Raw genomic sequence first — 14,153 nt, 5'->3', positions numbered from 1 at the left:
TCACCCCCTCCACCCTTCCCTATTTGCAATGACTTTGTTTCCATTTTTTTCCTTTTCTCTCTTTTTTTTTCTCTTCTTTCCTTTCCCCTATCCCTCTTACTTCCCCTACTCCTTTAGACCTTTTCCTATTACACAATATCAATTATACATTTTTAAAATTACAATATTGACATTTAGAAGACATTACCACAGATTTTACAGAATTTAAAAAGGATATAAAAAGCATATTACAAAAATCTTTTTTGAAATAAATTTGACAACTTCTAAGAAGTACCTTGGAAGACAAATTAATGAAATTAACTCTGGAGGAAATATAAAATTTGAATAGCATCTATTAAAGAAAGTATATTCCTAGCTTGAAAACCTACCTATATGACAACAACAGGCTCATATACATTTTAACTGATAAATTATGTCAAACATTTAAAGCAGAAAGAAAAAGCCATATGTTCCTGTTGGTAGTTGGAGAAAAAGTATTGGACTAAATTATACAGCTGTTCATGGTAAAAGCTATCAGGAGACTAGAAGTAGAAGGGAACCTTCTCAACAGATAAAAGACATGTACTCCACACTTCCAGTAAATGCCTTATATGAATGGAGAAGATACAATGCTTTCTCCCTAAGGTTGGGAACAAGGGCAGATATGCCTACTTTTCATCTGTCCATTAAGCTTTGAAACATAGATCCTTTCAAGTTATTTTTATGTATGGAAGTAAAGGGCTGAGGTTAATATCCTAATTTCTTATCTCTGAGATAAATTGGTAAAATGAGTATCAAGTACTTAGCATATAGTAGATGTTTAATGAAAGATAGCTGTTGTTACTATTATTATTATTATTATTATTAATTGTAGTAGTATTTTTTCCCTCAGAGCAACATTGATCAGGAGGTCCCAGTGTGCCAGGACGTGGTTTGGTAGTGGAGGGGGAAGAGGAATTGCCACTAAATTAGAAAGAAAGTAAAGAAAGAACCCTGAAGACTGTAGAAGGCAAGCTTGATCATTTTGTTCACGTGAAAGGATACAGCTTATGACTGTTCTTTTTTCCCTGATTCATATGGAAAACCTTAACAATGTGAACATGATTTGTTTTTGGAGCAGGTGCAGAAGTCTACCTCAGACATTGTGTTACTCAGATCAACTTGAGAAATGGCAAGTGGGAAGTCTTCAAGGAAACAGGCTCCCCTGAGCAGTTTGATCTTGTTGTCCTTACAATTCCAGTTCCTCAGATTCTGCAGCTTCAAGGGGACTTTGCAAACTGTGAGTCTGCTTTTTGGCATACCTACCTAAATAAGTAGAATTTCTTTAATAGAATATGAATTTGCTTTAATTCTCATGACAAAGGATATATTACGGATTTCATTGATTTGGATCTTTCAAAAACCTCTTCTAGCACAGTTGATGATACTAGTGTAGGCCAAAGTGAAGCCCATCAAAATTTTTAACCACTTAGAAGCTGAACATTTTTCTTACTGCCTTTGCCTTCAAGAAGTCAGTATTGTTAATTGATGTGCAGTGGTGTGACCTAAAATGAGAGCAATCTTTTTGTGACCATCCTAGAGAGAAAAAGGTTTCTATGGTACCAGTTCTTATTTGGGTTCCCTCATTTTGAATAGTTTTGTTCTCTGGGTGGCCTTCCAGGTATTTACTCTGCTTGAGGAAATTGCCTAGCCACATTGTGAAAAAGAGATACAAGGGAAGGAATGGGTAGGTGGCTTAGTAAATTATTCTGGAGGAGCCAAAATTGTGGTAAAACAGCCAAAATTATAATAAAGGAACTAAAATTCAAAGGAAATTCTTTTGTCTGAATAAGAAAAAAAAAGGAAAATATTTCATGCTAAAAATAACAAAGTTTTTCTTTTAAGGAGTAATATAACAGGCTGATGATAAGTAGACCACATCTTACTGAGCATGTCTGGTATTGATACCGGAAATTATATTGGAGATGAAATATGAAATATTATATCTCCCAACCTGTTAGCTGTCTGATATGCTGAGTTCATATTCTCTAAAAATCGAAGAATGAATTATAGGAACAACAGAGGTTAAGAGTAGGAAGATATGTATTGATAGGATAGCTTCTGAGAGGCAGGAGGGGATTCAAATTCAAATGAGTAATCGGGGACCCCACTCTATAGGGGAGTTTTATGGATTAAAACCCACGTGGGCACAATGTAGGCCACAGTCATGATCAAGCAATAAGGTTACACATATAGTCAATTAGGTAATAGTGGTCCAATTAGGAAACAAGTGATGTAACAAATGTGTATGGAAAGAACAAAGACTTCTAGGAAATGATGGATCCAGAGGTCTCTGGTCGCCCACCAAGGTGACCGATGTCTGTCTAGACTTCATTAGGGCCAGTGTTTGTCCTTTGAGGAAGTATATAGGTCTGGTCATCTTGTCTTTATCTTAAGGCCTGGTCTCCAACGGATGTGTCTCCAGGCGCAGTTGTGGTATGTTTCACCTTTGTCCTGACTCTCTTGAGGACTTAGCCCTATCTTACTGCCTATAATATTTCTACCTAACTCAGCTGTCTCTAATAGTATCATGAATTAAGAATATTTATGTAGAGAAACTGTTGAAGTATTATAGAAAATTTTTTAAAGAAAGCATAATTTTTGTTTTGTCTACAAGAAATTTTGATTTATGCAACTGAGGACCCATTTTTTGTTTTATCAAGCTGAGAAATGACAAATAGGAAGTCTTCAAAGATGCAAGTTCCCCTGAACAGTATGATCTTGTCCTCAAACTGTCAGTTCTTCCTCTTTCCTAGGGAAACAGTGATATTTTCAAATATCACTGGATTGGGGAAAAGGGGCTGTAAGACTCAGTTGTTCCCAAACAAGCTGAATGTATGAAGAAAGGATAAATAAACTAGGATGAAATGACCTTATCATCAAGTATAGTTTCTGCATGTAATCTAAGTCTGACTTTTCCATCTGCCTCCTCAAAAGATCAATCTTAGTTTCATTCCAACAAAGAAATAAACTGATACTGCTCTTTAAAAAAAAAATTATACCTAATGAATTAACCCTTCTAAGTTTCAGATATCTGTTTATTTGAAGCTGGTGAAATTATTGTTATATGTGGTGATAATAGTTAATGAGTTTCCATCAAATTTGATTTCATAATCATATTTTGTCGTGCCACCAGTAGGCTTGGTTAATTCTTGCTATTCTTAATCACCTACTGGGGAATGTTACTGAGCACAGAGAATGTTATTAAGGGCATTTAATATGCTAATTAGAATTTCCAAATTAAGGCAGGGTATTTTTAAAAGCTGCTCTCTAGTTGTACAGGATCTGTAGGCTTTATGCTTTATGTGTACATCTAGTTCATATGTTTTCAAAGTATTTTAAAATGAGCTATTTTTATTTAACAATGCTTTATTTCATGAAAATCTAGCTAACAGAAAACTGTTTAAATAGTGCCTATTACGAGGTTGAGTTATATAAAATTGTCATTTTTTAGGTCAAAATGGTCAGATTTTGGCAATTTCATGTGAGTCAACTAAATACTATACATAGCTTTTGAAGTTAAAAAAATGAACAGAGCCAATAATTAGTAATGTACATTTGAAGATTTCTTTAGGATTATAAAGAGTACTTTGACATGTACCTCTCATTTGGTATGTTACTTCTAATTTCAGTGCTTTTCAAAATATTTCATGAAGTATTGACATGAATTTAATATCCCAATCTTTTGTTTTTATCATTTGAATTGGTGTTATTTTTATCCTTCCTAAGTCTTTAAAGGTTGCAGTTGGTTTAACATTATTCACTTTATTGTTAGGCTTTGTTTATTTTCTTTTTAAATATAAAATGTATGGTGGGAGAGGGGAGCCTAATTTCTTACCTTTTTCCAAAATAGATTCAAATCTGCAAGCAACCACTTTAGAAATGCCCTTTACATGCAAATCTCTTTCCTATTAAACAACTCTTGACTGTTTTTGAGGGTGGAAGTGGGGAGTAAGATACCTAAGATTTTCTCCACTATTAAATAGGGGAGGGTTTCTGGTGAACTATCTCCAGAAACTCCTAAATCCACAAATACCACTTTGTTGCCACTGTAATTCAACACAGGTGAGATACTAGCAGCAGGAAGCTTCTACTTTTACTGTTAGAGATGCTGGCCATAGGGGGAAGAGAAGAGAACATCCTAGCACATAAATGAGAAATTATGATTTACATATGAGTGATGGAAATCCTTGTGTGTATTTTTACTCAACTGCAGAATAGGTCAATATCGGGAAAATGCACATGTAGGGATTCTGAGAGCTGAAATTCCTATACTAAGTGATGAGAAGGGGATTCAGATATGAGAAACAAAGGGAATGGAGGTATTTAGGGCAAGGAGGATACATTTTTCCAAATAGGAACAATTGCTCAGCTTTTGTCAAGTCTGTTTTCCTTATTGATACTGAAATTCTAGCTGACAGTGTGCATTTTAATCATAGAAAACTCAGAATTAGATGAGGCCTTAGAGAACAGCTAGTTTCATCATTTAGCCCTTGTATGAGTTTTTATAAAGACAGTCATACTTTTAAGGTATATTGACATATGAAAAGACATACATATTTAATGTATACTGCTTGATGCATACAGAGATGTGACCAAAATATATGATTAATGTTTAAATGTAAAAATTCATTACAATAAAAGACATATTGCTATTAATCCCCCTCAAAACTCTCTGTCGCTTCAAAACACACTTATCCCATTTTCCTTTGCCACTCTCTAAAGCAGTTCTGAAAGTGCTCTGTCCTGAGTGTCTTTATGATGTGTGACAAAAAAAAAAAATATGGTGAGTGCTGCTGGTCAGTATCATCCAGTGAAAGGCAGGCTCCCTTGGCTAAAGCTCCCCCTGCCCAACTTCTCTAATGAGAGCTATAGAGAAAATTCTTATTTATTTTTAACCTATAAATGTCAATTATGGCTTCTATGTGAGGAATTAGGTAATGTCAGTCTTTTTATGTTGTCTGGAGAACCTTAAATACTTTTCATTTGATTTTAGACATCCTTAAGTGGCCATGAAAAATATCCACTTAAAAAGCTACATGTTGCCATCTAGTGGGTCAAGTACATATTACAATTCTCTTTAGAATCTTTAGCACTATGAAGATGATTGGACCATAAACACTATGACTATAATATAATTTACAAAATTACATGTCACAGGGACACAAATTTTGGTCCATGAGAACTAAGTTATTCAAAAGTGCATAGTTAGTAATAGAAGTAAGGATATGTGAAAGGTCACACATTTATATAAACTGTGAACAGCCTCGTGTCTGCTTTTCTCTGTGTTTTCTCATTTTCTTTCTCCTGAATCATGTCTAGGCTTTAAAGTCAGCATAAGTACTCTCTCCTACTTGAAAGAATTGCCCTTTGATTATAGTGTGGTTTAAATTTTCCATTACCTAACATTTTATTTTGATTTTTTTACAGAATAATAGAACTACTTATTTTTTTCTTTTGGAAATTATTTACTATACTATTACATTCTCCCCACTGGAGGAATAGGGAAGCTTCATGTACCATATAGTGAACTTCTTATGATTTACCTCTGGTTCTATAGTTGTTACTTTTTCTGTATTAACATTGCAATGCTATGTCATTTAATCCTCAAAGCATCCCTAGGCATTATTATCATCATTATTATTGTTATTATTATTCATTCCTTTTGCTAAAATTGAGATGTGAACCTAAGTAGCGTGGCTCCAGAACCTATGTTTGTAGCTAATGTTATGCACAGCTCTCCCATATGTGCTTTGTCTTAGACCAGTGGTGGTGAACCTATGGCAGGCATGCAGACTGCAGCAGGCATACAGTGCCCCCTCTGTCATCACATGAGCCCAGTCACCCCAGCCAAAGTTTGACAAATTATCAGCATGCACACAACAGCAAAGATCACATGAACTGTGCAGAAGCATGCCAAATGCAAACTTTTACCTTGCAATAAAAAGCTGTTTATATCATTGAAAGTTCTGTTACTGTATTTTTCTTGTAAGGCAAAAGATGTTAATGTATGAGTTGTTTTTTTCTAAACTAAAAGCTCAGTATTCTGTTTTAATTGCAGTGTTGGCACTTTGTGATAAATAAGTTGCAGTTTGGGCACTGAGTCTCTAAAAGGTTCGCCATCACTGCCTTAGACTGTCCTCTTACTGAGTGATGTCACAGTGTCTTCATTCTTGCTGAAAATTGTAAGGTGAACTTCTGTGAAGAGTATGATTCCTAATATATGAACAGGGCTCAGGAATTTATATCTTTAACAAGAGCTCCTTAGGATCCACTACCCTTCCCAGTTAGGACTGTTGTGATATTTTGTTCATTCATCAGGTGATCCTTTTATTGTGATCTTTATTTTTCAGTGGGCATATTCTCTAATTAAATTATAAAATCTATGAGAAAAAAGATTCTGTATGGTTCTCTGTCCTCACCCCATATCAAATGATGAGTTTTACACTGACTGACACACCACTCACAGATGTTCATGTGTGTCTTATTTCCAACTTGGTTATAAGCTCCTAGGGGTCAGAGAGATTGAGTATTCTGATTACTCTTTGTACCTAGTTAATGGTGCCAGGATAAAATGGTAAATGTTGGGTGGGTCATATAACTTTAATATACAAGGAAACTTTGAGCTTGTTGCTTCTTCCACTCTGATTTTCGAGATCAGAAATTAAAACATGACCTGCCTTGTACATGATTGCCCAATTTATTAGAGGCCTGGAAGGAGCAAATATGGTCAAGAAAAAGACCCATCTTTCAAACGCAATTACTGTCTCAATTGCATGTTTCTTGCTCACTTAAGTGGAGCTCTTCTTTGGGCTCTAATAGAATAACTAGACCTAAAGTCATGTATCTGACTTCCCTGTCATCCTTCTTTTCTCTCACTAGAGGAGTGGCAGAGGGCATGGAAGAGATGTAAAATAAGCATTGGAAAGTAAAAGAGGTGAGATGAGGAACATTGGTGATTTTTTTCTCCCTTCAGAATTCTACTACTCACATAGATGTGCTCAGTCTTTCTCCCATACTTTTATAGTCAAGGAATGCACATTTAGAAGGTATCCTGATTGATATTCTTCCTTAATATTTGCTATGTTATCTCCCATCCTTAGAAACAAAATGTTCTTTTCTTTTATTTTCTTTTCATTACAAAGAAAGTAACTAGGTCTGATGCTCAGATCTCCTGGTGAGTACCACTTCTTCTATCCCTCAGTACACTGCAGGGCATATAGTAAGCACATAGCTATTACTAATACTCCTGGTAATTATTTAGTGTTTGTGACTTAACTAAGGGATAGGTCTAAGATCTATTTAGAGGATAGTATGCTGTTAGGGATTAAACAAAGTTGGCTTACTTTATTTCCCAGAATTTACAGATGAATATAAACATACTCATCATTGTGAAAGAGCATAATTGCCTTCAAATTTTATATTAATTAACTTAATAAATTGATCACTTTTATAAAAGGAGTTAGTCATTACCTGAGATTTTTAATTCTTTTTTTTTGCAAGTCATCAGTGATGTTTTTATGAGAACTGCTCTTCCCTGTTCTTCTTGAGTTTTTTTGTTTGTTTGATTGTTTGGTTGTTTTTTTGGTACGGAGGATCAGGACCTTGTGCTTGCGAGGCAGGCGGTGTAACCACTGAGCTAAATCCCCAGCCCTTCCCTGTTCTTCTTAATGCCTCATCCCAAACATGTTTTAGAGTGGAGAGAATAAAACTTAATCACAGACATCTGCTTCACTCATGTGATCTGTCTTTCCTACCTGTCCACAGGATTGTTCTAACCTCTGAGGATTTAAGTGACCACATGGTGGTGACATTTTTCTAGATGCTAAATCAAGTAAATTGAGGATCTGTAGTGCCCATCTGCCAGGTGTTCTCATGAAGCTGTGGGAGTGGGTAGAAATAGATGAGCCTCACTTTTGAAAAGTATAAGTTGTGAAGCATTAAGAGAAACTTATATGAAAGTATGTTCATAAAATGAGCTGGACTGTAGGTTATTAAGGAAGTGGTGGTAGGAGTCTTACTAGACTGACCATAATATCAGTCAAATGTGTGACTAAAAAAAGGCCAGCGAGAGTAATCCTAGATATACATGGTAAAGATATTAGAAACAAAGTGGGAAACACTAGCAAAACAATGATGTATTTGTATCTTGAATACTGTGTGATTATCTTAAATTAAAGCCTACAACATTAGGGTGCAACAAAGGTCTGTTGCTTTATTTCTCTGAAGTTACCTTCAGCATCTCTCTGAGCATCTCTTCACCTACATGGTAAGTAGTCATTAGAGCTTCTTCCCTGCCCTTTGGGGTAACACAGAAATCTGACTTTTACTGTGTTGGAAAACTGGGAAAGTGTGAGGCCTAGGACAGTTGGACGCCATTATTATTGCTGCTCCCCATTATTGCTGCTGCACCCCTCCCTACTCCTTTGTCAGTTAGACACTTTGCCTTGCCTGGACATGGGTCTTCTTCATGGAGTAATGCTGAACTAACTGCTGAGCTCCTTTTCACCACCGTCCAGGCTGAGGCATGCACCATGGGCATTGTGCAACAGGATCACCAAGGCAGTGTCTCCCATGCGTAGCAATTCTCCAGCTCCTTGTCACTCAATACGTTCAGGAATTCACAAACACCCCTCTTACTTCTGCTTCTCTGCCTTAAAGTACTCATTTCCAACTCCTTCACCTTCCCATGTTCAAGAATCCATCAGCTTACTCCATCTTAAAATCTTATAAAAGAAAGAAGCTTCACGCACGCGTGTGTGTGTGTGTGTGTGTGTGTGTGTGTCCATACAGCCTTTATTTTTTTTTTCCCATTAAGTTTATTGGTACATTTTAGGTATAAAATACAGTTACAGTCATCATTGGGATCCTGCACCATTACATAAGTATCTTGGTTCTTTTATTTTCCCCCTTCCCCTGTGCTCCTTTCAGCCCCTCCACCCTTCCCTATTTGCAAAGACTTTGTTTCCATTTTTTTCCTTTTCTCATATTTTTTTTTCCTTTTTTCCTTTCCCCTACCCCTCCCACTTCCCCTGCACCTTTAGACCTTTTCTTCCTGTTACACAATATCAATTACACATTTTTAAAATTACAATATCAAGATCTAGGAGACACTACCACAGATTTTACAGAATTTAAAAGGATATAGAAAGCATATTTCAAAAATCTATTTTGAAATAAATTTGATAACTTCTAAGAAGTACCTTGGAAGACAAATTAATGAAACTAACTCTGCAGGAAATATAAAATTTGAATAGCACCTATTAAAGAAAGTATATTCCTAGCTTGAAAACCTACCTATATGACAACAGTAGGCTCATATACATTTTAACTGATAAATTATATCAAACAATTAAAGCAGAAAAAAGAAGGAGCACTTCTCCCCTCATTTTAGGAACTCAACATTGTGCTAATCCTAAAACTGGATAAAGATAATAGAAGAAAAAAGTATGAACATAGATAGAAATTTGTTTAACAAAACAAACTGTTAGAAGTCAGATCTGGCAGGATGTAGAAAGTGATTTTGTTATAGGGATGGCAGTGTTGGTTCAGCATTGGAAGATCCATCCCCAAAAGTCATCATTTGAACAGAGGAAAGGAAAAAGCCATATGATCCTGTCACTAGTTGGAGAAAAAGTATTGGACTAAATTCTATAGCTGTTCATGGTAAAAGCTATCAGGAGACTAGAAGTAGAACAGAACCTTCTCAACAGATTAAAGACATGTACTCCATACTTCCAGCAAGAATGCCTTATATGAATGGAGAAGATACAATGCTTGCTCCTTAAGGTGGGGAACAAGGGCAGGTACGTTTACTCTTTATCTGTCCATTAAACTTTGAAACCTAGTCCCCACCAAAATAGTCTGGCAATAAAATGACAAAATTAGGATAGGATTGGCAAGGTAGAAGCAAAATCTTTATATGTAGATGAAATGATCCTCTACAGAAAAAATACTAAGAAATCTCTAGGAGCCCCTAGAACTTGTATTTGAATTTAGCAGGATTAGAAAACACAAGGTATATATAAAAATTCAAGTCTGTGTATACTTGCTGTAAATGAAGAATTGGATATTGAAATTTAAAAGTTATGTAGGAGTACAAAGGACCCAGAAAAGTTTAAAAAATAAACAGCGTTGGAAGACGTTTAGTACCTAATTTTAAGACTTCTTGTAAAGCTACACTAATCAAGGCAGTGTTGGTGAAGGAAAGACATATAGATCATTTGAATAAAACGGAGAATCTAGAAATAGAACCACACATATATGGTCCCCTGAGTTTTGAAAGATTATTTCACTTTAGCATTTTATAGAATATAAACTCAATTCAAGAGCTGAGGAAGAGATAGTGTTTTCAGCAAACGGCACTAGAACACCTGGTATCCGTATATAAAAAATTAACCTCAACCCTTTATTTCCATACATGAAAATAACTTGGGATCTGTGAACCTAAATATGAAAGCCTAAAACCATACAGCCTTTAGAAACACAACACTGAGCATCTCTTTCCTAAATTAAAGGGTGGGGAAGGAGAGTTGATTTTCCCTAAATAATTCATCCTGGTAAATTCTTTAAATTTTGGTTGTGATTTGATAGCAAAGATGTGATAGAAGTAGAGGTCACATGAAGGCAAATTATATTAACCAACGAATTATACCCTTGAATGAATATAGTTTAAAAGAAAAGGAAACTTTTCTATCTACAAATATATAAAGTTTCACAGCTCTGTAATAGAAATCTGCAATGGTAGTATGTGTGGCTACACACACACACACACACACACACACACACACACTTACTTAAAAATTAGAAGAACATGGAATTGTTTTTAATTTTTTTTCTTTTTTGGTACTGGGGATCGAACTCCGGACCTTGTACTTGTGAGGCAGGAGGCGGAACCACTGAGCTAAATGGCCCCTGTTTTTAAATTTTTATAATGTAAGGCCCAAAGTGGCACCAACTTGTAAGCCTTAGACTGTTATAGACTAAGGCAATATTACTGTATTAAATATAGAGATGTTTATAATCTATAGTATACTGTTTAAATCATTTTACTTACATTTAAAAATTATAGCATGTATTAATTAGCGTTCATAGTTTAAATGTTTCAGTAAATTTAAAGATGGTATGTTTTTAATAAACTATTAAAATAACGATCCTAGGGGTTCATTTGTAACTTTCTAGTAAATAATTGCTTTTGCAGTAGTCACCCATATATTGTCCTACCTCTCTGCTTTGCTCTCATTGTGCTCTGACAAGCAGAACAAAGCTCCTCATCCCTCCCGTACTCTGTCCTCCTTTCTAGCTTCTGCCTACATACTCTGCCTTCAGCTATTAAGTCATCTCTTTGAACTTTAAGTGTCTACTTGAAGTATGCACATTGTTAAATGTCTTTGAAAATATAATATGTATTATTTTTAATATTATAGCTAGTATACTTAATTGATGAAAATTTGAGAGTAAAAATATAAAATAAATCCACTTATTATTTCAGCCTCTATTAATACTAGTTCGGTTAGTACATGCTTATTACCTGGCTTTTCTCTAGGTAGAAATGTCCTTTTTAGTTTTCCTTTTTTTTTTTTTTGGTACTGGGGATCGAAATCGGGACCTTGTGGTTGTAGGGCAGGTAGCGAAACCACTGAGCTAAATCCCTGGCCCTAATTTACTTTTTGATGGTGCCCGGGATCAAACCTAGGGCCTTGCACATGCTAGGTAAGTTACCACTGAGCACATTCCCAGTTCCCATTTTACATATCCCTTCCCCGCTGAAATATTTTTCATTGCAAAGATGATACATAATTTATAAAAAATGAAGAAATCCAAAGACAAAATAATACTTTATTCCATGGTCCTACTCTCCTTTTTGACTTCCCAGAGAACTGATGTTAAAAGGCATATAGATAACACTATGGCTCTGGGCATCTTCTTTAAAAATTGCTTTGCAGTTTTCTCATTTACTCAGTATTCTATCAGATAAACACTCTAATATAGTTTTATTTTTCAGCTGCATAAAAACATCCGAAGTGTGGCCAGGTGTGGTGGTCATCAGCCTTACAAGTTTGAGGCAGGAAGATTGCCACAAGTTTGAGGCCAGCCTGGGTTGTATAGTGAACTCAAGGTCAGCCTGAACTACATAGAGAAACCCTGTCTCAAAACAAACAAACAACAAACACCACCTAAAAAATTTCAATTATTTGGAAGTACCGGCATATAGTTTTTTATTGTTTAATGATAGACATTCATGTGGTCTCCAGTCATTTTCCTTCTAACTACTATGCATCAATAAAAATCCTTGTTTATTTAGCCTCATATACTTGTGCTTTCAAAATATATTGAGTGATGACATCCCCGAAGTAAAATTTCTAGTTTAATGGATCTGTGTTTTAATAGGTATTGTTATATTACTTTCCAAAAAATTTCCAGTACTTCTCATGGTGAATGTTTAAGAATGTCTATTTTTCTGTAAATTGTTATCATTTAGATCTTCTTTTTCCTTTTTCTTTTTGTGGTACTGGAGATTGGCCCTTTACACTGAAGTATGTCCTCAGCTACCCCCCTCCACCCCTTTTTTTCCTTAAATTTTGAGACAGAGACTCACTAATTTGCTCAGTTGCCCAAGCTGGGCTTAAACCTGTGATCTTCTTGTCTCAGCTTCCCAGAGTGCTGGTATCATAGGCATGAGCCACCAAGCTCAACTAGTTTGGATCTTAGTTGTCCCTAAAAAGCTCACATATTGAATATTATGGATTTATAGCTTACTGTGCTATTGAGAGGTAGTAGAAACTCTAGAAGGTGGGCCTAGTAGAAGGAAGTAAGTCACTGGAGGCTGGCCTGAAGAGTATATTCTGTCTCTGTCCCTTTTCTATTTTTCTCTCTCTTTGATTCCTGGCCATCATAAAGTGAGCAGCTTTTCTGTCACATTCTTCTGCCATGATAGCTTGTCTCACCGTGATCCCAAAATCAACAGGTCCAAGCAACAATGGATCAAAGCCTCTAAAACTGTGGGCAAAAATAACTACATCCTCCTTTAAGCTGATTTCTCTTGGGTATTTTGTCATAGTGACAGAAAACTGACTAACACAATACTCAGGGCATTGGATAATTTTAATTTTTATTTATCTTTTCGAATTTCTACCTGATAGATAAGTAAAAACAGTTGTATTGTCCTTACTTTAATTTGTTTTCTTGAATTAAATAAAATTAAGCCCTTTTTCTTTAGCATATCACTCATTTAGATTTCCTCTTCTGTGAATGTCCTAGTTATCTCCTATGCTTTCTTTTCTAGTGGGATATTTGCTTTTTAGGAGCATTTCATGTATGAATGTTTGTCATACAATATTACAAACATTTCCCAGACTGTCATTTATTTGTCTTTTGCTTTTTGCTTATGTCATTTGCTATAATAATTTCTATTGGTCAAGCGTCTCTTTTTCTTTTGTAGTTTCTGGATATCCTAATGTACTAAAAACTCTCTAATTCTAAAGTCATATAAATATTCTTGGTTATAGTGTAGTAATTTTAGTTTTTATGCTTTGCATTTAAATATTTACTATACCTTGAATATATATTATGTGAGCTAGAGATAAATTTCTACCTTTCTTTCCCCTCAGAATGATATACATTGAATCAGTACCTTTATATTTAATTAGAATTTTTTATTCTATTGATTTGAAATTTAATATTTGTAATATGCTAAGTTTCATGTATACTTGTGTCTGTTTTCTGTGTATTTACTCTATTTCTTTTTGGTCACATGCTAATGCCATCATGATTTTCTTTATGGTCACTTTGTAGTTATAACTTTTAAGGAGTCTGAACTACAGTATAAGATGTATAGAAAAGAGACAGCTTTTTATCCCCCAAAACTGTCCTCTGACTTCCCTATGTTGGACTCTGTCTTTCTGAAGAAAGTCACTTAATGATATCATGACCATTGGCTACAACTCTTCATTAACTTTTGAGTGTTAGAACAATCGCACTTTAGTTTTTAAGATGTTTGCCATTAAATATGTCTGCCGGGGATTTAGCTCGGTGGTTCTGCCACCTGCCTCGCAAGCACAAGGTCCCAAGTTCGATCCCTGTTACCAAAAAAAAAATGTCTAAATTTAAAGCTCATTCTCTCTACCCCTTATTCT

The 14,153-nt window shown here is 35.3% G+C and overlaps 1 protein-coding gene across 3 annotated transcripts in view; it reads left to right on the top strand.

Annotated features, from left to right (window-relative positions):
* Nucleotides 1-14,153, top strand: part of Rnls (renalase, FAD dependent amine oxidase) — a 325,504-nt gene that overhangs the window by 12,354 nt on the left and 298,997 nt on the right. For 2 of the 3 annotated variants that reach the window (XM_004858346.4, XM_004858347.4), the window contains exon 4: nt 1,100-1,258. The exons of the other annotated variant lie outside the window; for it this stretch is intronic. In XM_004858346.4, coding sequence (XP_004858403.1) covers nt 1,100-1,258 — 159 coding nt within the window. The remainder of the gene's footprint in view (nt 1-1,099; nt 1,259-14,153) is intronic. 3 annotated transcript variants of the gene reach the window in all.

The sequence above is a fragment of the Heterocephalus glaber genome, unplaced genomic scaffold, assembly GCF_053883595.1.
Source record: "Heterocephalus glaber isolate CG9 unplaced genomic scaffold, H.glaber_assembly_v1.0 deba00001497, whole genome shotgun sequence".
NCBI lineage: Eukaryota > Metazoa > Chordata > Mammalia > Rodentia > Bathyergidae > Heterocephalus > Heterocephalus glaber.
The sequence above is the reverse complement of the archived record's forward strand: the minus strand, read 5'-3'. Positions and strand labels throughout refer to the sequence as shown.